Source organism: Lathyrus oleraceus, chromosome 6, assembly GCF_024323335.1.
Source record: "Lathyrus oleraceus cultivar Zhongwan6 chromosome 6, CAAS_Psat_ZW6_1.0, whole genome shotgun sequence".
NCBI classification, from domain to species: Eukaryota; Viridiplantae; Streptophyta; class Magnoliopsida; order Fabales; family Fabaceae; genus Lathyrus; species Lathyrus oleraceus.
The window spans coordinates 8,064,854-8,089,281 of NC_066584.1; the positions used below are offsets into that span (position 1 = coordinate 8,064,854).

Genomic DNA, 24,428 nt, shown 5'->3' on the forward strand with positions numbered 1-24,428 from the left:
GCCGGGAATTTAAGATTGAGCATCACAATTCTTCTCCCTATCGTCCGAAGATGAATGGGGCGGTTGAGGCAGCCAACAAGAACATAAAGAAGATTGTGCAGAAAATGGTGGTAACCTATAAAGACTGGCATGAGATGTTGCCGTTTGCGTTGCATGGGTATCGAACGTCGGTGCGTACATCTACTGGGGCAACTCCTTTCTCATTGGTATATGGGATGGAGGCTGTGTTACCTGTTGAAGTTCAGATTCCCTCTTTGAGAGTCCTGATGGACGTGAAGTTGCAAGAGGCGGAATGGGTAAGAACCCGGTACGAAGAGTTGAGCCTGATAGAGGAAAAGAGGCTGGCGGCCATCTGTCATGGGCAGTTATACCAACAGCGGATGAAGCGTGCTTTTGACAAGAAGGTGCAACCTCGGGTATATCATGTAGGTGATATGGTGCTGAAAAGGATCCTTCCTCCTCAAAACGATCGAAGGGGTAAATGGACACCGAATTATGAAGGTCCATTCGTGGTCAAGAAGGTTTTCTCTGGTGGAGCCTTGTTGTTAACGACCATGGATGGCGAGGATTTTCCATCCCCTGTGAATGCAGACGCAGTTAAAAAATACTTCGTATAAGAGACCCGCTGGACGAAAAGAATAAAATAGTCCAGGCAAAAAAGGGCATCCCGGCGAACCAAAAAAAAAAGGAAGAAAGGGTTCGGGCAAAAATTAGGGATAAAAAGAAAAATGTACACCCGACAAGTCGAAAACCTGAAAAGGCGACTTGGGCAAAAATGGGTATCCCGGTGGACTGAAAACCCGAAAGGGCGGTCCAGGCAAAAGAGGGATTGAAACGAACAACTGCGTCCAGCATGATCGTTTGCTTTGGTTAAAGCATCATGGATAATACCCGGTAGGGATCAATCAGAAACGTCTTGTTCAGAAGGCAGAAAGCACGGAGAGTCTGAGGACATATAGGGTGTAACCGAGTTGGAACTCGATGAGATCACGGGTTTCACATTGCCATTAGGATAGATTTTTCCTTTTGTGCGCAATTACCTCTTTTCAGGAATTGCTTCCTTTGTATTGCTCGGTTTTGAGCCACACTTTTTCAATCAATAAAATGCATATTCAATCAAATAATTTTGTTTTTGTTTTTCATTACCGCTTTGATTGCAAAAACATCCAATTGTTTTGATAAAGAATCTTGCATTTTAAGACATACAGGTCCCTTCCAATGCATGTTTATAAGATTGAAGGCTTGAAATCTTATTCAGAAGGTTGAGTGACCCGAGTGTTGAAATCTTGACACGCCTGGGGCACGGTTTTATCTAACGGTCTGTTTTGCAGGTGTTGTTAGGTATTCTCACTCACTTGCAGGTTGTGATGTGGAAGCTGTGGATGAAATAAATCCCCAGAGAGTTCGCTCAGGGACGAATGAATATGAAGGGATGACGGAGTGACGTTGAGGCGTACGACGTTCCTTGATGATAATCAAGAAGACTCTTCAAAGTCGGAAGATTGGAAAGTATGTAATTCCCCGCAGAGCCCGATCAGGGACGAGTGCATGAAGAAAGGACGGAGAAACGACGAGACGTACGACGACCCTTGAAATTAATCAAGAAGACTCTTCAAAGTCGGAAGATTGAAAAGTCTGTATAAATCCCCAGGAGTTCGCTCTCCGTCGAGCGCGGAGCGGTTGGGAATACAAGATGATGGAGCAGAAAAGGTCCAGAAGAGTCTGGGAATTCTCAAAAGTGGAAAGCTGATACGAGTTTGGGAGGTGGATACCATGGTTCGACGAGTCGACGGGTGTTCTATACCAACTTTTCTCATTTCCCCAGCTAGGTCCCCAAGCAGAATCATGACTAGCTCCCCAGCAGATCCAAGGTCTGTGGATTCCCCAGCCGAGTCAGGATGGTTATCCTCGGTAGGTTTACAACGGTGTTTCCTCAGCAGCCAGGCCAAAAAGTTGCTACTCCCCGAGTGGAGCGGGTTTTAATGAAGTATATCTCCAGCAGCAGTGTGCATCCCCAGCCGAGTTTATTCTACCTATGGATTGCATGAATTGTCCCCAGCGGAGTAACATTCGCTTCCCTAGCAGGGCCAGGAGGGTTACCTTTTCCCAGCAGGTGTCAGATCAATGCTTCCCCAGTTGCCAGGCCTGGAGGTGGCTGTTTCCCAGCAGAGTATCTGTGAGCATTTCCCCAGTGAAGTCGTCAGGTATCTGTGAGGGTCTCCCGAAGCAGAGTCAGGATTGATATCCCTAGCAAGTCAAAGATTGTTGTATCCCCACAGAGCGTTGGTGGTGCTTATCCCCAGTGGTTTCTCGAGCGGATTGGGTGCAAAGGAGGTTCTTCCCCAACAAGGGTTACCTTTTCCCAGCAGCAGTGGTATTCCCCAGTCGGGTGGAGATCGGAGTATTGTCGAGTTCCTCAGCAGAGTGTCTCGTGCTCCTCAGAAGAGTCCCTTGAGGGGGACATTTTTTATACATTCATCATGAAAAAAATAGCATAGCATGTTGCATAGAAAAATAATAAAGCGCGTAGCATTTCCATAATTATGGAGCATTACGCAGAGAAAAATCAATCATGCATCATATTGCCAGCATAAGCTAGTCTCAAACCGTGGTTACTGTTTGAGAAGTGGTTTTTGCCGGACAGCAAGATGTTACTCCGAGGAGTCTAGCATCGTGGTTTCAATCGAAGATATTCCCCAGTAGTGCGATACTGGAGGAGATTTGTTTTTCCGTCGGACAGAGATGGGAAATATTTTGCGATCAGCGCAATTCAAGCCGTGGTTACCGCTTGGAGTTTTGTTTCGCCGAATGGTGAAGATGTTACTCTGAGGAGTTTAGCACCATGACGTCAGATCAGCAATGTTCTCCAGTAGTGCGATACTGGAGGAATTTTTTCCGTCAGACAGAGATGGAAGTGAAATCAAGGGTGTTACGCGATCAGCGCGATTTCGGGGTTCAAGCGGAGAAAAGAAATGCTGAGGCATGTTCTGGGGTTCAAATGGAGAAAAAGAGATGTTGAGGCATTTTCTGGAGATGGGGTTCCAATGGAGAAAAGGAGATGTTGCGACATTTTCTGGAGATCGGGGTTCAATCAGAGAAGAGTATATGCTGAGGCATTTTCTAGGGTTCAAATAGAGATTGGAGTTGAAGATTATATCCGGGATGAGGTCCTCAGGATTATCTTCTGTTCATGTGTCACCTTAGACTCTGGCTGAGGCCGATAGAGGTCGTTATAAGGTGTCTTCTGAGGAAGAGATACACATGTTACCTTCTTTTGTGAAGGTATACCCTCTGACATGTCGCCCTCAGAGTGGTGTTTGGTGTTATTTCCGACGTTGCCAGCGGAATTATCACAAAAGATAGAAGATACTGAGGTATTTTCTGGGGTTCAAATGGAGAAAAGAAATGCTGAGGCATGTTCTGGGGTTCAAATGGAGAAAAGGAGATGTTGCGGCATTTTCTGGAGAACGGGGTTCACATTGACGATTGCGAGTCATCGTCAGGCGACTGGGGTTCAAATCGGAGAATGGGGTTCATTATTTTGGCAAACAGGAGAATGGGGTTCAAATGCAGAGATCCGAGGATCGTTTGCGCAGAGAAGAATTTTTGGGGTTCAAGAATGCGAAGATCCGAGGATCATTTGTGCAAAGAAAAATTTCGGGGTCCAAGAAAATGAAAAAAATAGAGAAAATTTCGGGGTTCAAGAAAATATAAAAAAAAAAGAGAAAGAAAGAGCAGAAAATTTCGGGGTTCAAGAAAAGAAAAAAAGAATGATAATCCCGAGCGGATGTGGTGTTCAGGCCATAGTTATCCCTGCGTTACCATTTATTTTGGTATCCAGGTCGACGTTTCTGTTTTGGGGTTCAAGCCGAGTTTTCTTCGTACTAGACGGATTCTTGTTTCAAGTTTTTTCTTCGCCGATTCTGACGGGCATTGTTAATTATTATCCCATCAGAGTGCAAATTGTTCGTCTGTTCTTGGTATTCAATCACTCTTCATCCTGATAATCTGAAAGCCGAGGCTATTCATATCGACAGGTTCACAGTGGATTGAATAGGGGCAGCTGTAACACCTCAAAATTTGCCCTCCTCTCTTGGGACTAGCATAACATATTGCATAACATTTTTAGGTCATTAGGCATTGCATATTGCATATCATGTGGTTACATTGTGCAAGTCATCCTCACAAGTCTTGTTCAGAAGAGAAGGAAGTCAAAGTGCAAGCTAGGGTTTTATTGACTGATCATTGGCCAGCTGAGGATGTGGAGGTCCAAATTAGGGTTTTGTGATTCTCAAAGGATATTGGTCTTCATCCTGATTACATTGATTCATCATCATCATCATGGCTTGTCATCATCAAAGTGTTGGATCACATTCCTTGAGATTAGGGTTTTGACCACTGGTCAACCCTAATCAGTTGCATTGGGCCAGTCAGGGCATGATCAGGAGATGGGGTTTATGATGGATATGAGGATCATTATTTGGTTGTATGGAGATTATTGAGGCTAGGGTTTCACCCTTGAGCCATTTCATCTGAAGATTGGAGCTCAGTTTGATCTATGCATTGCCAAATTCATCTATTAGTTGAAAAAGACAACTGTGGTCAACTGTGCATGATTTAATGGATTTGGAGGTGAAAATGAGTTGGATACACTTCATTCATGTTGGAACAAGTGTTATTTGACATGTCAAAGCTTAAGAATGAAGAAAATCAAGTCAGGACAAAAATTGCCAAAAATAGAAAGTGACTTGTAATGGAAGGTTCCAAAAATGGAAAGTTTTTGACCTCAAAATTACATGTCCAAGGAAGCTTCAAATGAAAATTTGTTCAACATGAAAGTTTTAGATCTTGTTCTAACCTTTCCAAAAAGTCCTAGAACTTGAAAATCCCATGTATGGTTGGCAAGATATGGTCCAGGGAATTTCAAAAATGACCCATAATCAGGAGGGCATAACTTCCACATGGAGTGTCCAAATTGGATGTTCTTTTTATGCACAAACTCCATTTGACATGTACTTTCATGGTGCATAATTGGATTTTATCAAAAATGGTCAATGCAAAAAGTCAAATTTCAACTGTACAGTTAAAAGTCCAGGGGCAAAATTGTCCAACTTGAGAAATAATGAGAATTTTGGAATGGGGATTTTTGCAACACTTCACAAATGACATTTGAAAATTGTTGGAATCATCATAACATGCCAAGGCCTTGTGGTTTGAGAATTGGCTTTTGAAATGAGCTTGGAAAAGTGAACACATAGCCATCACATGTGGAAAATGCAAAATACTCATCCAATGAACATGAAACAGGTGGCAACAGCTCATGACAGGTGTTTAGGGTTTGTGTGAGCTGGCATTGAGCTGTCAATGAGCTGGCATATGCAATTACCATTTTGCCCTTGGCTTGAAAATGACATTTCACTAATCATTGGCATTTGGTTAATTAGAGTGATTAGAGTGTGGATTAATCATGAATATATAAGCCTAATCCTAACTAACTCCAACAGAATTACAATTTCACAAAATCAAGATCCAAATTCTCCAAATTCTTCAAATTCTCTCAAGAACACATCACACAAAATTCCATCAAACTTTCTCAATTCTTGATCATTTGGCAAAGTGTTTTTGGATTCGAGCTTCATTCATCATCTACTTCATCTGTTTGTGAAGATCAACCTCCAATTCATCTCCATTTGCAACTGTCCAAGTGTGATCCATCAATGGTGAATCAAGATTCCTTCTGCTAGAAGCTACTCCAATCGAATTTGAGCACTCCAGGCACCTTCCTTATCAATGTTCTCCATCTGTTTGGGATTAAATCGCGCGAAGAACATCGATTGTAACACTGCCAGGTCCAGGTACTCAATTTTTCGAATGTCACGATTTGGCCAATGTTTATGTGCGTTTGGTAGAGTGTTTATCATAGATCATCGTGATGCTTTTGGTTTGTAAAATGGATTAGTGTAGAGGAAGTAATCTTGATTCAAAGTTATGTTGCCAAACCCTAACTCCTTCGATCCGTGAGATTTAGAGACAATTAGGTTAAGCCATGGACATATTTGGATTCTACGTTAGGAGACCTTTCCAACGCCTATTTGATTGTAGATTTTGGTTGAGTTTGGAAGTTCATGCGTTCTTGACATTTCTGGATGAAGATGATGCAATTTCTGGAAAATACATGTGTTTGATCCGTTTTTCGTTTTGAATTTTTGAATAGGCTGTTTACCGCGCCACTGTTCCAATATTTACCATATTGCCATTAAAAAACACTTAATTAATTAATAATAATTCAAATAATTATTAAAAAATCACATAAATCTTAGAAAAATCATAAAAAATTATTGGAAAGTCAAAAAAAATATGAGGATTTTTTCTATGGTTCCCATTTTCTCTCTAGAATTTTATGGACATAATTTTAGAAATTGTGCTTGGTGAAAAATTGGTTTGACCTAGGGTTGTTTGACTTGTATGCAATTTTGACACATTTTGCCATTTCCATTGTGAAATTCTCCTGAATTAAAAGAAATTCCTGAAATTTTTTGTGGTGATTGTAGACATGTTAATGGTGATTTACATGTAAATTTTGTGAATTTTGGATACCTGATGATTGAGTTATGAATTTTTGAATCTAGGTGTGACAATTTGTGTCACACCTAGCTAGGTCAACTTTCTGGATTTATTTTCATGACCTAGAGATGTTGGATTGGATTGAAATTTTGCATGTATGATCATGGATGTGTTGAGATGCTATGTGAATTTTTCTGGATTTTTATTTGGCATTTTCAATTTGATTGATATTTTTCATCTTTGTTGGTCAATTATGCAAGTTCATGTGACACATGTTTGTAAATTTAATGTGAAATGCTCATATGGTTTTGGATAAACATGAAATTTGGTATGCTGGTTGTAGACACATTGTAGGACATCCCTGTTTTGGTCCCATTCATTTCTTAATTGTTTTCATTGACTTATGATTTTTTGAAGTGAATGCATGTGCTGATGTTATGGTTTGGCTCATATATTTGTGTCTGTTTTTCTTGATTTTCATTGACATAGTTCCTTTTGTCCAATTGAGCTAAAAATTGACATGCTATACCTTGAATATGTCCTGTTTAGGTGTAAATTATTTGAGGATTTTTGGAATTTTTTTGATATGGATTTGGTGGAAGTCATTCTGTTTGGATGTTTGGTGTTATGTTTGACCTAGTTTGGATTGTTTTGGTCATGAAATGAATATGGTAAATGATATAAGCATGGGACCAATTGCATTTGCTTTTGTTTGGCATTAATTTGATTTTGGTTAAAGATTGCTTGCTGTTTAGATTTTTTTCTCATTTTTGGACCCTAGGCTTGGCCTAGTGGTCTTGTCTCTCACATTTGCTTGATTTTTCAGGATGAAAAGCACCATGATTAAGGAGATTGAACCAAGTGGATTAAATTGACATTGTTTGATGTTGAGAACTAACATGAGCTTGTTTTGCAGGTTACAAAGCTTGAGCTTGTGCTCATAGCTTGCCTTGTTGTGTGTTATCTGTATAGTCTGACTGGTTAACATTTGCTGTTTATGATTGTCTGTCTGAGCACTGATGATACTTGATTATTTTCAGGTACATTTAGTCGCTTCTAGTTCTTTTAAGAACTTGCTTGCTAGCTGTTGCTTGGTTGTGTAAACCATTTGAGGTAGGTCCTCTTGACTTCATGTAGTCTGGGAGACCCGGCCTGTTACTTGGCCGGGAAAATGTCTGAAGTCCTCCTTAAGAGGCAATGATTGTGGTTGTTTACTTTTTGTGCCCAAGCAGGTAAAGACCTCTATGAGGCAATTGGTGGAAGCTAGGGATATGCAATCTATCCCCCACTATTCTATGTGTCGTCCCTCTGCTCACACTGCTGTGTGTTGATGCATTGGGGCACGAACCCAAGATCTGTGATGTTGCACAATCGAGTCAGAGTCTTTGAGCGTAGAAGGGTCCCTCCATTCTGGACCCACGCTCCTTTGTCTGAAGCTCTCCCTGGTTAGGGATAAGAGCTGTGAAGTCTAATCTTCACTTCACCTTTTTCATCTGCTTCACCTTAGCCTCGTAATGGCAAGGTTAAGAGCGAATAATACCCATGTACAGATGACTTGCTTCGGCAGTCAAACCCATTGTTTGAGCCCTCTTGTTTGGCTATAGTGCGTGCTATGTGAATATTTGTTTGACATGTTTAATTGAAATGCTTGTTTTCTTGTATGCTTGCTTCTTTCCTGGATAGGATTAGATTGCAGTTGTGCAAGTAGGTAGAAACCTGAACGTAGGGTAACGATGCATGACAACACTAGGCTCGAGTCCAGCTCCCTGGTAGTGTGTCTTCCCTCGGTTTCTGGCTAGTTTTTCTTTCCTTGAGGGGGAACTACATCGCCCTGATCCTTGTTCCAGACGAGGTATGTAGGCAGGTGGTCGTGCGAGACCACTCCGGGCAACCTTTTTCTTTTTTGTGTGTGTTTACCTGTTATCTGATTGTGTGTTTGGTTCGGATGCCGACGTAAGTCCAGTGATTGGCGGTCGGGCTCCACGTTTGCCCTTTTGTGTGTGTTTTGGTTCGGATGCTGACGTAATTCCATCGAGTGGTTGTCGGGCTCCATGTTTTGTGCGTTTTGTGTTGTTTGGCGTGCGTAAGCCGAACTACAGTGGCTCTGATTCTCGTTCCAGACGAGATATGTAGGCATAGGATGCGATGTCCTATCGAGCTCCCTTCTCCTAACCCCACCTGCGTTCCCTGTGTGTGTGTGATGTTTAGCAACCTATTCTTTATTTTAGAACGTGGATCCCGTCGAGTACGACGGACGTGAGGGGTGCTAATACCTTCCCCTTGCGTAACCGACTCCCTTACCCTTTCTCTTTGGTCGCAAGACCATTTCCTTTCCAGGTTTCTCTGAGCGTTTCCTTTCCCTATTTTGGGATAAATAACGCGCAGTGGCGGCTCTGTGTTGTGTTTTTATTTGAGTCCCGCCGGTTGTTTTTTTCGCGGATGCGTCAGGAAGCTATCCGAGCTATGTTCCCCTGCGGAGACGTCTGTGGATAGGCTGTTCTATTCTCCAGCAGATCTAAGGATTGCCTATACCCAGCGGAGGTGTCGGTAGTTTATTCCCCACCAGAGTTTTGCTCTTCCTCAGCAGAGTGGTGTGTTATCCCCAACAGTGTTGCTTTCCCTAGCACTCGAGCAGAAATTGGTATTGATGATTTTCCTTAGCGAATCCCCAAGTGGAGCGGGTTCAATAAAATTATCTCCAGCAGTTATCCTATCTGTGGACTGGATGGGTCATCCCCAGCGGAGTAGCATTTATTTCCCAAAGCAGAGTTTTTCCTACTTGTGGATTGGTCGGCTCTCCCCAGTGAAGTCACCAGGTTGTCCCTAGCAAGTCGCCTTATTACTCCCCAACGAGTTGCTTGGTTTACTCCTCAGCACAGTCACTTTGGTTCGTCCTCAGCGAGTTGTATTGGTTGTTCCCCCAAGCTGAGTCCCCGAGTGGATTGGGTCCTGAAGGATGTCCCCAACGGAGTTTATCCTTTCCCCAGCAGCAGTGCTATTCCTCCAGCATGAGTGAGAAGTCGGTGCTCTCCCCGCAGAGTACTCCCCAGCAGAGTCTCCCCACAAAGTTGGAGTATCTGATCAGTTTTGGCTCCCCGGCAGAGTGTTCATCCTTTGCATTTTGCATGTAGTGATCATTGCATCCTCAAAATGCGTAGCATTTCCATTTCATATGGAGCATTACGCCATAGAAAAATTCAAACATATGCATTCATGTGTTCGAAACCAATCAGACCGTATCCCCGGCAGAGGCGGATTGTTTGTTCAACATCGGTACAGCACGTCTGCTACAGTTGCTCCTGACGGTATTCAGGATTGATATTCCCCAGAGAGGTTTATTTCCTCACCCGTCCGCAAACGGAAAGCTTGTTTCTCCCCAGTGAGATCTCCAGCAAGTGGTCAGCCTTGCCTTGACGTATTTAAGATGTCATTCTTGTGATACCGGTAAGTGTCATGTCAGCACCCGCGTGTGTTCTTTCTTCGGTGTCGGTAAACACCATTGTTCCGGTGTCGGTAAACATCGAGTCTCACCCCAGTCATCGGTAAATGTCTGGTCATTTTTTGGATGTCGGTAAACATCATCTTTCGATGTCGGTAAACGTCGAGTTTTTTCCCAGTCATCGGTAAATGTCTGATATTTCCCCAGCTAGAGATCCCCAGTAGAGTCGTCGGTAAACGTTCTGTCTGGTTTCCGGTTGCAAGGATTTGTCTTCCCCAGTAAAGTGCTCACTTTTCCGTTGGTGTATTTCACCCCAGTCATCGGTAAATGTCTGGTCGTTTTTGAATGTCGGTAAACATCATCTTTCGATGTCGGTAAACATCGAGTCTCATCCCAGTCATCGGTAAATGTCTGGTCGTGCGTATTTCCTGTTGATAAAATCAAAAATCCCCCGGAGTCGTCGGTAAACGTCTTGTCTGATCCCATTTGCAAATATCTTTTTCCTCCCCAGGTGGAGACGCCATCGGTCAATGGCCCCACTTTCTTCGATATCGGTAAATATCGAGTCCCCAGTTGGAGCAGTCATCGGTAAATGGTCTTGCTGAAGTTGATATCGGTAAATATCAAGTTGCCTTGAAGCCACCATCGGTAAATGGTCTTGCTCCCTTTTAATATCAAGGTGTTTCCCAGCAGCAATCGGTAAATGGTCTCGCTGAAGTTGATATCGGTAAATATCAAGTTTCCAGTATTTAGCCATCGGTAAATGGTTTCGCTTTCCTGAAGTTGTCGTGCAGCCGTCATCGGTTAATGACTTGGCTTTTCTTGTATCATATCCAGCAGAGTGCAAATTTCTACGGTTCTTGGTATTCAATCCCTGTTTACCCTGAAAGTCTGACAGCCGTTGCTCTCATCCATTCGGGTTCCCAGTTGATTGAATAGGGGCAGCTGTAGCACCTCAAATTTGCACCTCCCATTTTGTACATTCATTTTCATTTTAAGTCATTAACATAGCATAGTCCACTGCATAGCATTGCATTGTCCTTTGCCCAAGTGCAAGTCATCAGACAAGATTAGGTCAACTGGTTAGGAGGATCAGTTAAAGCAAGCAAGTGTATTTCTCAAGGAAGCAAAGCCCTAGGTTTGGTTCAACATGTTCACATGACCTAGGGGTCCTTTTGAAGTGGTTTGGTCAAAGATTGGGTGTTCAGAAGTCATCAGTTATTGTTCAATCCACCAGAAACCCTAGAAAGTCAACTGTGGTCAACTGTGCCTGAAATCAAGGATTTGAAGGTGGGAGATGGTTTGAAAGGCCTCATTCATGTCCATACAAGTCTCATTTGACATTGCAAACATCAACATGGAAGAATTTGAGATCAGAGGAAAAGTTTCCAAAAATAGTAAATGACCTGTAATTGGAAATTGCCAAAAATAGAAAGTTTTTCTCCTCAAATTTACATCATATACAAACTTCAAATGAATTTTTGTCCAACATGAAAGTTGAAGATATTTCTCTCACCTTTCCAAAAAGTCCAAGAACATCCATTTCTCATTTGCGGTTGGCAAGTTATGATCAAATCATTATCAAGAATTTTTGAACTTCAAGGAGGCATAACTCTTGAACCATTTGGCCAAGTTGAGTGAGGTTTTTTGCTACAAGTCACATTTGACATGTTCTATCCAAATCCTTCATCACATTTCATCAAAAGTCATCACATCAAAATGGCATTTTTTAAGTGACTTGAATTTAAAAAGGAAGAGTTAAAAAAGTGATTTTCAAAATAAACATTTTCTACACTTTCTACACTTTCTACCAATTGCATTTGATTAAAAATCATATTTGGAGTTTGTTTAGGCCCAATTTCGTGTACTGTAGCATGCACCCCATGCACATGAAGGTGATTTAGCAATTTGCACAAAACACTCATTTCACTAATCCTCTTGGCTTGGCTTAATCTGGTTTAGCAAGGATCATTAACAGTTGGTATATATGGTTAATCAAAACAGAAAACACATTAGCATTTCATTTCTATTCAGATCTAGATCTAAAAGTGAAATTTCTTTCAACTTGGTTCTTCATTTTTCTGCAATTTCTTCAAGAACAGTGCATTTAATCTTCAAGGATTCATCATCTCCAAGCATTGTAGAAGTTTTTTGCAAGCAGGAATCTTCCACATTCGAGCAAAAACTGGAACTGTTGCATAGAGGTTCATCCATGGCAGCTTGAATTTAGAGCAAGATGGAGCACAACTGAGTTGAAATCATTCATCCATTCATCAACCTGGACCTTGTAGAGTTTCTGTTTCCACCTTTCAAAGCTCAAAAGTCACGATTCCACTACTGCCATTTCTTAGAGGTCAGATTTCAATGTTCTTGATTCATGAAATTAATGTAGGATTCTTGTAGATCTTTGAATGTAGGTTGTAATGAACTTTGAATCGTGGAATTTCATCATGTATTGAATGAGATATTGTGATTTGAAGTTTGGTTGTTAAATCTTATTTTGTTCGATTTGTTCACATGAGTAAGAATTAGGATAAATCGTTGCTGTATTGTTGTTGTGCATGATGAGACGAACACAATGGTGTATCATTTATTGATTTATGTGGAATTTGTTCATAGCCTGGAAATTTGGATGAACACGATGAATATGAGTATGAACCCTAGCCTGCGTTTTCCAGATTTCATATTTGATCCATTCGCCCGTGTTCTTGCATGAGATTTCTGTTTCCAAGCCATGTAACCAATCGCTGACTGCCACGCCCTTAAGTGAAACGCGGCGTTTCACTTAAGTGGCTTCGTATTTACCAAATTGCCATTTTCAGATTTAAATTCATTTTATTTCATTTTGCTTTCAATTTTTATTTCATTTTGCATACTGATCTTATAATAATCATAACTCTCAAACCATTAATCCAATTGATGTGAGATTTTTTCCATGATGATCCTTGCCATGTCTACTATTTTATGGTGATTTTTCCAGAATTTGTGCACGTGTGGATTTTAAAATTGCCTAGGGTTTGTTCATGTGTGTCCAATTTGTGTATGCCTTGCCATTTTGCTTGTGAAATGATGATGCTTAATCCAATGAGGCTGAAACTTTTTGTGCTTAAACTAGACATGTTCATGGTCATTTTGGTATAGAGTTTGCGATTTTATCATTGCTGGTTGTTGAGATATAAGTTTTTGAATAGAGAGGTGACAATTTGTGTTACACCATTCTTGTCCAATTTGATGATTTTTGTTACCATGCCATATGAACTCAAAATAATCTGAATTTTTGCATGTTGGATCTTCTGGATGTCTATTTGAAATGTGAATATTCCTGGAATTTTTGAAAGCATTTCCAATTTGATTGAGATTTTATCCCCTGTTTGACCAATTGTTGAGTTCTTGTGAGACATGATTTTATTTGATTTGTGAAATTCTTGTTATTAATTGGATGGGCTTGAAATTTTGCATGTGTATTATAGACATCTTGAAGTTTGCCATGGTTTTGATTTGGTTCATTTATCATGTTTTGTTTCTGTTTTATGATTGATTGAAGTGGATGCATGTTTTGATGCTTTGTATGAGCTTGCTTGAACTTGTCTTGACTTTTTGAATTTCATTGACTTGCTTCCCTGGGTCCAAATAACTTGAAATTTGGTATGATTGTCATGTTATGAATGCTGTTTGACCATGAATGTTTTGGGATTTATTGAAATGTTTGTGAATAGATTTGAGTTGAATCTTTCTGTTTGCTTCTTTGAGGTTCTAAATTGTATGTTTTGTACTCTTTGATTCATGAGATGATATTGGTGAATGATATGAATGTGAAACCACTTGGATTTGCTTCCTAATTGTTTGATCTTGATTTTTGATAAGTTTCATGTTCTGTTTTGGGTTTTTGCTATCATTTTGACCCTAGTCTTGTACTAGTGGTTTGTGCTCTCACATTTGAGCTTTGTTTCAGGTCAAAGGGCACAGTTGCCATGCTTAATGATGCTTACTCAATTGGAGTTGACCTATTGATTGTTGATGACTAACTTTGGTTTATTTTGTAGGGTTTGAGACTTAAGCTTGTGCCTTATGGCTTGCACCTTTGTGCATTGACTGTTGTTTGCTTGTGTACAGTTGTACAGTTAACTGTTGACCTTTGCTGTTTGATTTCTGTTTGAGTTGAGTACTGATTATCTTGGATTGTTTTCAGGTACTTTAGTTGCTATAGTTCCCTTGTGAACTTGCTCTTGCTTTGCTTGATAGCTTGAGCATTGAGGTATAACATCCTAACTCCATGTAGTCTGGAAGACCTGGCCTGTTACTTGGCCAGGCACCTGTCTGAAGTCCTCCTTAAGAGGCGATGTTTGTGTTTGTTTACTTTTGTCCTTGTACATATTCAAAGACCTCCTAAGTGAAGAGGCATTGGCAGATGCCAGGGATGTGCAATCCATCCCCTGCTATTCTGTGTGTCATCTGCTTTGCTCACACTACTGTGTTGATGCATTGCAGATACTAGCCCAAGATCATTGTACATTGTGTCAGTCATATGTGTAGAAGGGTTCCCACCTTCTGAACCCACACATTCTTGTCTTAAGCTCTCCCTGGCCAGGGATAGGAGCTGTGAAGTCTCATCTTCACTTCCTATTTCATCTGCTTCACCCTAACTCTCAATGTTAGGGTTAAGAGCTAACATTACCCTGTTACAGTGGTTTGTTTGTCGAGGTTGATATGACCCCTCGACTAAAACCTACCCTTGTTTGAGCCCCACTTGGTGTGTATATAGTGTGTGCTATCTGTGATTGTTTGCTTTGTTTTTGCCTGTGCTTTAGGATAGGTTGCTCCATGTGCAAGTTAGCTAGAAAGCTTGACTTAGGGATGATTTTGCATGATAACATCTAGGCTCGAGTCGTAGTCTCCCTAGTTGTGTCTCCCTCTGTTATCTGGTTAGGCTAGTCCTGTGTCCCTGCGTAGGGGAACTACGTCGCCCTGATCCTTATACCAGATGAGGTACGTAGGCAGGAGATGAGCAGATCTCTCCGGGCGCCCTTTTTGTTTTGTCTTTGTGTGTGTTAGGAGATGGATGTAAGCCCAGCGATTGGCATTCCATATCCTCTTGTTGTGTGCTTGGAAGCTGATATAAGTCCAGCGATTGGAATTCGGGTTCCAGTGTGGGTGTGTTTGGTTCAGAAGCTGATGTAAGTCCAGCGATTGGCATTCGGGTTCCATGTTTGCCCGTGTTTGTGTTGTTTTGTTTGGCGTGCGTGAGCCGAGCTACGAGTGCTCTGATTCTTCTTTAGTCCGAGAAGATACGTATGCATAGGATGCGACATCCTAGCGAGCACGTTTTCCCCAGTCCGAACTACTTCGACTCTGATGTCTATGCTTGATAGACTAAGTAGGCCCAGGATGCGATATCCTGCCGAGTCAGTCTTGTTTGTTTCCTTGTGTCTCTTTCAGCCAGTGTTTGTTTGTTTGTGAGAAGTGTTTTAGCAACCATTTTCCTTCCTTTTGTGCGTGGATCTCGTCGAGTACGACGGATGCGTAGGGGTGCTAATACCTTCCCTTCGCATAACCGACTCCCGATCCCATTCTCTTTGGTCGCGAGACCGTGCTTTTTCCAGGTTTACTCTGAGCGTTTCCTTTCCCTCTTTTGGGATAAATAACGCACGGTGGCGGGTCTGTTGTTCTTGTTTCCCGCTGGTTTTTCGCGTAATGCGACAATATCTTTCCTATTACTCCTCCACAATTTACCAGAGTAAATTACATTTCATATTTAGTATTACCAAATATTATTCCCACAATTCTTCACCTCGTTCGTAATTTGAAACATTCAAATTTTGGACGAATATGGAATAATGTTTAACAAGTTCAAGTAATGTTGGAACTTGTTACCTGACATAACCTTGGTTAACATGTCAGCTAAGTTATCATCAGTATGTACCTTCGTAAGAGAAATATGACCTTCCTCTACGACATCCCGTACAAAATGATACCTTACATCGATATGCTTGGTCCGAGCATGATGAACCTGGTTCTTAGCCAAGTGAATCGCACTTTGACTATCATAACTCAGTTTCACACGTTCTTGTTTCATACCCAAGTCATCTAGAAGACCCTTCAGCCATAATTCTTTCTTCACTCCTTCTGCTATTGCCATGTACTCAGCTTCTGTAGTAGAGAGTGTCACTGTATGCTGTAACATCGTTCTCCAACTAACTGGAGCACGGTGTATTTGAAACACATAACCAGTAGTAGATCGTCGTCTATCTAGATCGCCAGCATAATCTGAATCAACAAACCCACTTATTTGACATGTATCTCCACCAAAACGTAAACTAGTGTTAATGGTACCTTTCAAGTACCTCAAAATCCACTTCACTGCTTCCCAATGTGCCTTTCTCGGATTCTCCATGAACCTACTAACAACACTTACCGCTTGTGAAATATCTGGACGGGAGTAACCACCAACACTTGCCATAGCGTACATCAGATTGCCAACTGCACTAGCATTAGGTACATTTTCCATGTATGCCTTATCTTCTGCTGTAGTGGGAGATTGATTACTAGAAAGCCTAAAATGTAGAGCTAATGGAGTAACCACCGACTTAACACCTTTCATTCCAAACCTTTCAACAACCCTCTCTAAATAATCTTTTTGACTCAAGAACAGTTTTCGGTTTGTCCGCTCTCTTCTAATCTCCATACCCAATATTTTCTTTGCAGCGCCCAAATTCTTTGTCTCAAACTCTTTATAAAGTTTAAACTTCAACTTATCTATCTCCACCTTGATTTTTGAAGCAATAAGCATGTCATCGACATACAATAATAGATAGATATAATTACCTCCATGAATCTTCTGAATATAGACACAACTATCATAACTACTTCTAGAGAAACCTTGTTTTATCATAAAAGAATCAAATCGCTTGTACCATTGTCTAGGAGATTGTTTCAACCCATAAAGTTATTTTCTCAAGCGACATACCTAGCTCTCTTTACCCTCAACCTTGTATCCCTCAGGTTGATACATATATATCTCCTCATCTAAGTCTCCATGCAAGAAGGTTGTCTTCACGTCTAGTTGTTCCAGCTCAAGATCACCGTGAGCTACTAAACTTAATAGCACCCGGATAGAAGTATGTTTCACCACCAGAGAAAATATCTCATTGTAATCAACTCCTTCCTTTAGTGCAAACCCATTGGCCACTAGTCTAGCCTTATATCTTGTATCGCACAACTTAGTATGATCTTCTTTTCTTTTATACACCCACTTACAACCGATAGCAGACTTTCCTATAGGCAATGGGACCACCTCCTATGTCTTGTTCTTGTGAAGAGACTGCATCTCTTCCTCCATAGAAACCAACCAACTCTCTCTATCTTTGTCTTTGATAGCTTGCTTGAAGGTGACCGACTCATCATCTTCAACCGAGATTGCATATTCCACCAAGTTAACCTGCCCATAATGCCTCAGAGGTTTGTCTGACCAAACTTCTGAACTAGTTTATAATTTCTCTTTGGCCTAATGACATCCAAAGATTCTTGTTGTTGTTGTTGTAACACATATGTATTTTCCTGTTGAACCTCCTCATGATCATGTTCATCCTCTTCTTCATCTTCACTGGCGATAGGATTCTCCACCTGACCATGATTAGAATATGATTGGTCTTCAGATTCTATCTCAATTACTTGCATATATTATATCGTCACATCACCATCATTAGGGTTGATAACTTTTGACAAAGTTGTCAAAGATTTTTCATCAAATGTAACATCCCTGCTGATCACAAACTTAGAATCTTCTACACTCCAAAGACGATAACCTTTGACCCCTTTTGCATATCCTAGAAAGATAGCTTTATTGGCTCTATTATCAAGTTTGTTATCCTTAACGTGATAATATGATGTGCATCCGAAAATTTTCAGTCTTTCATAATCAGCATGTTCACCTGAACATACCCTATAGGGCGTGTATCCACCTAAACTGGAACGTGGGGATCTATTTACTACATAACAATATGTAGCAACTGATTATGCCCACCATTCTCGACCTAACCCATAATTAGAGCGCATGCACCTTGCTTTCTCAAGAAGTGTACGGTTCAGTCTTTCTACGACTCCATTCCGTTGTGGTGTGCCTCTGACCGTCCAGTGTCTAACAATTCCTTCTTGATTACAAAACCTCTTGAAAACTCCATCTGTATACTCTGTATCATTATCCGATCGTAGAGTTTTCAGCTTTCTACCTGTTCTGTTCTCAACCATTGCTTTCCAACACTTGAAAATATCAAATACCTCATTCTTATGCTTAAGAAAATAAATCCAAGCATACCTCGAATGATCATCAACATATGTAACAAAGTACCTGGAACCACCCTTAGAAGTAACTTTAGTCGGACCCCAAACATCAGTATGCACATAGTCTAATAATCATATGCTTTTGTACTTGCTTATAGAGAACTTCAAGTGATGTGCTTTTCCATACACACAATGTTCACAAAATTCCATACATGGTTTATTAATGTTCTTCAACAAACATTTCCCACTAAGCAATGAAAAACCCTTCTCTGACATATGCCCAAGGCACATGTGCCATATCCTGGTGCATTATGTTTGATCTTTACTTCCACTGATTTCAACTGCCAAATCTTCTATGACAGTTTCACATATAAGAGGATAAAGATTTCTATGACGAACTCCGTTCATCACAACCAACGAACCACGAACAACCTTTAAGACTCCATTTTCCAAGATTATTTTGCAACCATTTTTCTCTAATACACCAAGAGAAATAAGGTTTTTCCGCAAATTAGGGACATGTCTCACGTTCCTCAAAATCCTTACCGCTCCATCATGCATCTTGATTTGTATTGTACCATACCCCATAATTTTGAAAGCATGGTTGTTTCCTATTAAAACAGTTCCACCATCTATACTTTGGTAGGTAGTAAACCACTTCCTATTTGGGCACATATGGTGTGAGGCTTCTGAATCAAGCATCCACTTACCGGAAATGTCATGGTCTTTCTCTGAGACAGAGAAACAATCTTCCTCATCATTTAAGACATAAATCGCCTCTGACAAATCTTGTTGCTTACCTTTGGAGTTGTTGTTGTTGTTGGTCTGCTTCTTAAATAATACGCTCTTATTTGGGCAATTTGCTTTAAAGTGTCCATGCTCACGGCATTTAAAGCACGTTCTTTCTCCAGGAGCATTAGATTTTAATTTATACTTCCTTCTCCCACCTTATCCTCTTTCATTTGTCCTCCCTCTAGTAGCAAACAATCCCTGAGCTTGTTCTCTATGTTCTCTTCCACAACTCGACATCCCACTTGTAGCAACCTTTCGAAGATCATCTGCTAAAAGTGATGTTCTTGTCTCATCCATTGTTAGAGTATCACCTACAAGCATCAATGTCGGGACTAAATTTTCACAGGACTCTGGTAATGAAAATAGTAACATGAGTGACTGGTCTTCTTCACCAATCTTTACATCTATATCTTTTAACTCTGATATAATCCTATCAAACTTACTGACATAATCCCATATTGAGGTGCTTCCTCCATCTTGCATGTATACAGTTTGGATTTCAAGTAAATCCTATTTGTTAGAGTTTTCGTCATAAAATTATTCTCTAACTTTGACCACACAACGGCAGCCGTTGCTTCTTCATTAACCAAGAAAGCAACATCTCTCTCAAGGCATAAGATTATCGCTGCCCATGCTTCAAGATCTAGCTCTTCCCAATCCTCATCCTTCATACTCACATGTTTTTGTTCTTTCCCCGCTAACGCCTTATGCAACTTTTGTGATATAAGCTTATTTTTCATGTGCATCCTCCAATAAGAAAAATCATTTTTCCCATTGAACTTCTCTATTTCATATTTCCCAACCTTGACGGTTCCGCTAGTATAAGCCATTTTCTTCAAGAGATAAAATTTTACCACTCTAAATTTTGGCGTTTGCTCTGATACCAATTGTTAGAGCCGCAACAAATATTTTGCTTCTATTAACGATATGAAATATATAACTCACTAAAATTGAACAAGACTTGTATGAATAAATATATCTAAAGAAGAATCACTTTATTACACTCTATATATTTCTATTGTTATTGGTTTACAAAATGTATGAAGAATTTATAGTCCATACAAGCTAAATAATTTGTGGATTTAAATTAACCACAAATATAAGTCTCTCACTTATATCCTTCCTATTACTCCTCCATAATTTACCGGAGTAAATTACATTCCATATTTAGTATTACCAAATATTATTCCCACAAAACCATTCGCAATATCTGAAAATAATTCAGTCGTAGATGGTGTTCAGTTATCTGGAGTGAGTTCAAATGAAACTGATGAGCTCTATATATAGGAAAAGGACTCAACTGATCGGGTTCCAAAAAATTAATTCATCTAGGCTGAAGCGGGTCGGCTGGCCGAATGAGGGTGGAGACGTGCACGCGTGTGTGTCTAGATTGCTTGGTGGTGTGTCCTCACTCCTTTATAAAATTGGGCACCCCTTAGGGCCCAACCCATTTGGCCAAGTTGAAATATATATACACTACTAATATTTGTGTTCCCTTCTATGTGGGACTAAAGTGAATCCTTTCAAACTCACTTCCATATTAGTTCTTACTTGTGCTCATTTATTGTCCATTTAATGTCAATAAACCATTCCAATTCCCACTCCAAGTTGGCATCATTCCATGTTTTCCAACAATCCCCCACTTAAATTTAAAAGGTGATTTTATAAGTAACGTCAAACGTTTCTAAGATTGTGCATAAGCAAAGGTGTCTATGACTTGAACCTTTGTGTAACAAGTAAGATTATGATTCAACAAGAGTGACACTATTATCTTGAACTCTATCTCAGACATCAGACTCACACACAATCTTTTCTTGTATTCTAATATATCGTACTTTAATGGTCCTACACGTGTATCCCGGTTTAGTGAAGGCTCTAGGAATTCTGCCTCGCAATTCCATAGGAACCGTCCCAAGTTCCACAATCACAAAGGTAAGTCTATCAAGAGTACTCATGTAGCATAGATACTCCCTCATACAAAGTATATATCTCATTAAAAGTTTCTTTATCTCATCCTCTTATTACTTCAGGAATCATGCTTCACTTGCATGATCATTTCATATTACTCATAACTTATTATTCTCCATTGAACCTATTTCTTGGGATCTCTAGTCATCTAGGTCGGGTTACCATCATGAGCAAGTTATTTCTTTATAGGCATTAGTCCCATCTTCTTAGATGTATTGTGGATTTTCTCTCTAGCTAACCCTTTCGTCAAAGGATCTGCTAAGTTTTCATAAGTGCGTACATGATCCACTCTTACAGCTCCTTTAGATATACAATCTCAGATGATGATGTGCTTTCTTCTTATTTGATGTCTTTTACCATATAATAACGGTTCTCAATTTTTGCAATAGTCGTGGTACTATCGCAGTGGATCAACACAGTTGGCATATGTTTTTCCCATTAAGGGATCTAAGCTAGCATGCTGGCATAGTTTTTTCAATGCATCTTATGAGTTATTCACACATCCTGGCGAAATTCTAAAAATAACTCTTAAATTTGGATTTTAAAATTTGGACACACTTAATATACTACAGCGGTGTCGGAAGCCTCTGGATCAACAATTTCAAAAAACTGCTGCTGTTGTTTTTCTATGAGTAACCGGTTACTGCTAGTAGGGTAACCGGTTACTGCTGCATTTTCTGCACTTTTGACTTCATCAAAAGTCACATCCCGGGTTATGACGATCTTCCAATTTTTTCCATCAAACAACTTGTATCCTCTAGTAGAGTGATATCCTACAAATATCATCTTCTCACCCTTATCATCCAATTTCTTCCGAAGTTGGTTCGGTACATGACGATATGCAATCGGTCCAAAAACACGCAAATGATTCAAATTCGATTTGAAGCCACTCCAAGCCTCTTCCGGTGTGAGTTTCTCCAGCTTCTTAGTGGGACACCTATTCAACAAGTAGGTGGCTGTAGACACGGCCTCACCCCACAATTCCCTAGGCAAATTTTTCCCACAAAGCATACTACACACCATGTTCATTATTGTACGATTTTTCCTCTCGGCAGCCCCGTTTTGTTGAGGCGTATACGGAGGCACTACCTCACGTACAATTCCCTCAAGATCACAAAACTTCCCAAACTCACTAGAGGTATACTCACCTCCACCATCCGTTTTGAGAATTTTGAGCTTCCGACCGCTTTGACGCTCCACCTTGGATATGAAATTCTTGAAAACTCCAAATACCTCATCTTTTCTCTTGATAAGATATGTCCAAAGCTTCCTACTAAAATCGTCAATGAACGTAACAAAATATCGATTGCCACCATAAGTCTCTACTTGCATCGGTCCGCAAACGTCGGAACATACCACCTAAAGTAAGCCTTTGGTTCTTCGACCCGCATCTTTGCTAAAAACATTCTTGTGTTGTTTAGCCTTCACACATTCCTCATACAATTCAGTTGGAATACTAATGTGTGGCAGCCCCGTTACCATTTCACTTTGTTGCAACATTCTTAGATCCCTAAAATTAAGGTGACCAAGACGGTAAGGCCATAAACACTCATCTCTACTTGCCGCGGTAGTTAGACAACGATGCTCCATAACCTTTAACTCAACCTTAAAGGTTCTATTGGCAGCCATCAGCGCTTTTAGAATCAACACACCATTTGAATCCAAAACGCGTAAAATTTTGTCCTCCAAACGAATTTTGTATCCTCTTTCAAGTAATTGGCCAATGCTTAAAAGATTACACTTAATTCCCGGTATATACAAGACATCTTTGATCCTTGAATGTCCACCATTCCTTTTTCCGATCAAAACATCTCCTACCCCTTCGACGCTTAAAGTGGTGTCGTCGGCAAATTTGACTTTACTTTTTGCAGCTTGATTGATTTGCACAAACCAATCTTTTCGACCCGTCATATGTGTTGAACAACCGGAATCCAAGTACCACTCATCTCTCCCTTGGACTCCATCATGAACGGTAACCAATGCACTTCGATTCGAATGCATTTTCTCGCTATTTTCCGGAACGGTACAGCCGTTGTCCCGTAAACTATCACTACTGTAGTTGCTTCCCGGAACATCCGTAATGCCATAACTCTCCTCCGTGATCATTACTAGAAGTGTGTCCTCATCATCTACCTCTTCCCTAGCAACCTTGGCTTCATTATTGTGATTCTCATTTGATTTACCACGACACGAATTTGCAAAGTGTCCAAACTTTCTACATTTGTAGCATTGCACCTTACTCATATCACGCTTCTTAAAACCATTGCTATGACCACTATCCTTGGAGCTACTTTCACCCTTTTCACTCGTCGAATGCTTTGAATTTTGCGAATCGTTTGAACCAAAATTCTGAAAATTTGATTTACCTCTCGCCGCAAATTTTCCTTTCGACCTCTTATTCTTTTCATTGAAACGCGCTTGCAAAGTAATCTCCGCTTTGGCTTTGTCGGCACCTCTCTAATCCATCCTTTGTTCATGTGACTCTAACGAACTTTGCAATTCATCCTTGCTCAAAGTTGTTAGATCCTTTGATTCTTCAATAGCCACAACTATGTTGTCGAAACACGACGTTAACGAACGCAATACTTTCGATACAACATTCTGCTCAAGAGTCGTTTCCCCATAGAATTTGATTTGATTAACTAACCGGGTAATGCGCGTAATGTAGTCGTTGATCGTTTCTTTGTCTTCCATTTGTGTTAACTCGAACTGTCGCTTGTAAGTTTGTAACCTTACAACCTTCACTTTGACGGCACCAACATATGCTTTCTCCAAGATTTCCCATGCTTGCTTCGCCGATTCACAATCGCCGACCTTCTCGAAATTGTCATTATCAACACATGAATAAATCAAGAATAGGGCTTTGTAATCCTTCTTCTTCTCTTCTTTGTGTGTAGCTCTTTGAATGTCGGTAGCCTCTGCCCCTAATTATGTAACTCCATTGACGACGATCTCAAACACCTCTTGATAACCAAACAAGACCTTCATTTGTTTCGCCCATTTATCATAGTTCTTCGAATCAAGAATCGGGAGATTGATGGGAATTCGATCATTGGAAACGGTTGCCATTGTTGCAGCGGATTAGGATCAACAACCAAAGCTCTTGATGCCAAATGTTAGAACATAAAGATTCAAATTGAAAATTTGACAATGGTGGAAGATAAGAAATTGGGGAAGATGAAGTTGAGAGAGAATTAGAGAGAACAGAATGATATTTGATGAATAGTAAATTTAACATTAATTGGAATTGAGAATATTACAAGAGTATTTATATATTGAGAGAATAACAAAAAATACAACTCAAAATACAACTAAAGTGACCCAACAATTAAATTCTATTATTTTTGAAAAACTAACCGGTAATAACAGAAATTTAATTGCATTTAAC

At 40.3% G+C, this 24,428-nt stretch overlaps 1 protein-coding gene across 1 annotated transcript; it reads right to left on the reverse strand.

Annotated features, from left to right (window-relative positions):
- Nucleotides 1–22,399: 22,399 nt before the first annotated feature.
- Nucleotides 22,400–24,109, reverse strand: LOC127093634 (uncharacterized). Its single transcript, XM_051032576.1, has 3 exons — nucleotides 24,002–24,109; nucleotides 23,780–23,854; nucleotides 22,400–23,497 (listed from the first exon to the last, which is right to left on the reverse strand). The coding sequence occupies exons 1-3, from the start codon at nucleotides 24,107–24,109 to the stop codon at nucleotides 22,400–22,402; spliced, it is 1,281 nt and encodes a 426-aa protein (XP_050888533.1).
- Between the last annotated feature and the right edge of the window lie 319 nt (nucleotides 24,110–24,428).

Coding starts and splice junctions, on each gene's coding strand:
- LOC127093634 (XM_051032576.1), bottom strand. CDS start 24,109: ATGGCAACCGTTTCCAATGATCGAATTCCCATCAATCTCCCGATTCTT. Junction 23,855..24,001: donor TCTTGTTTGGTTATCAAGAG/GTGTTTGAGATC, acceptor AATTTCGAGAAG/GTCGGCGATTGTGAATCGGC. Junction 23,498..23,779: donor TTGGTGCCGTCAAAGTGAAG/GTTGTAAGGTTA, acceptor AGGATGGATTAG/AGAGGTGCCGACAAAGCCAA.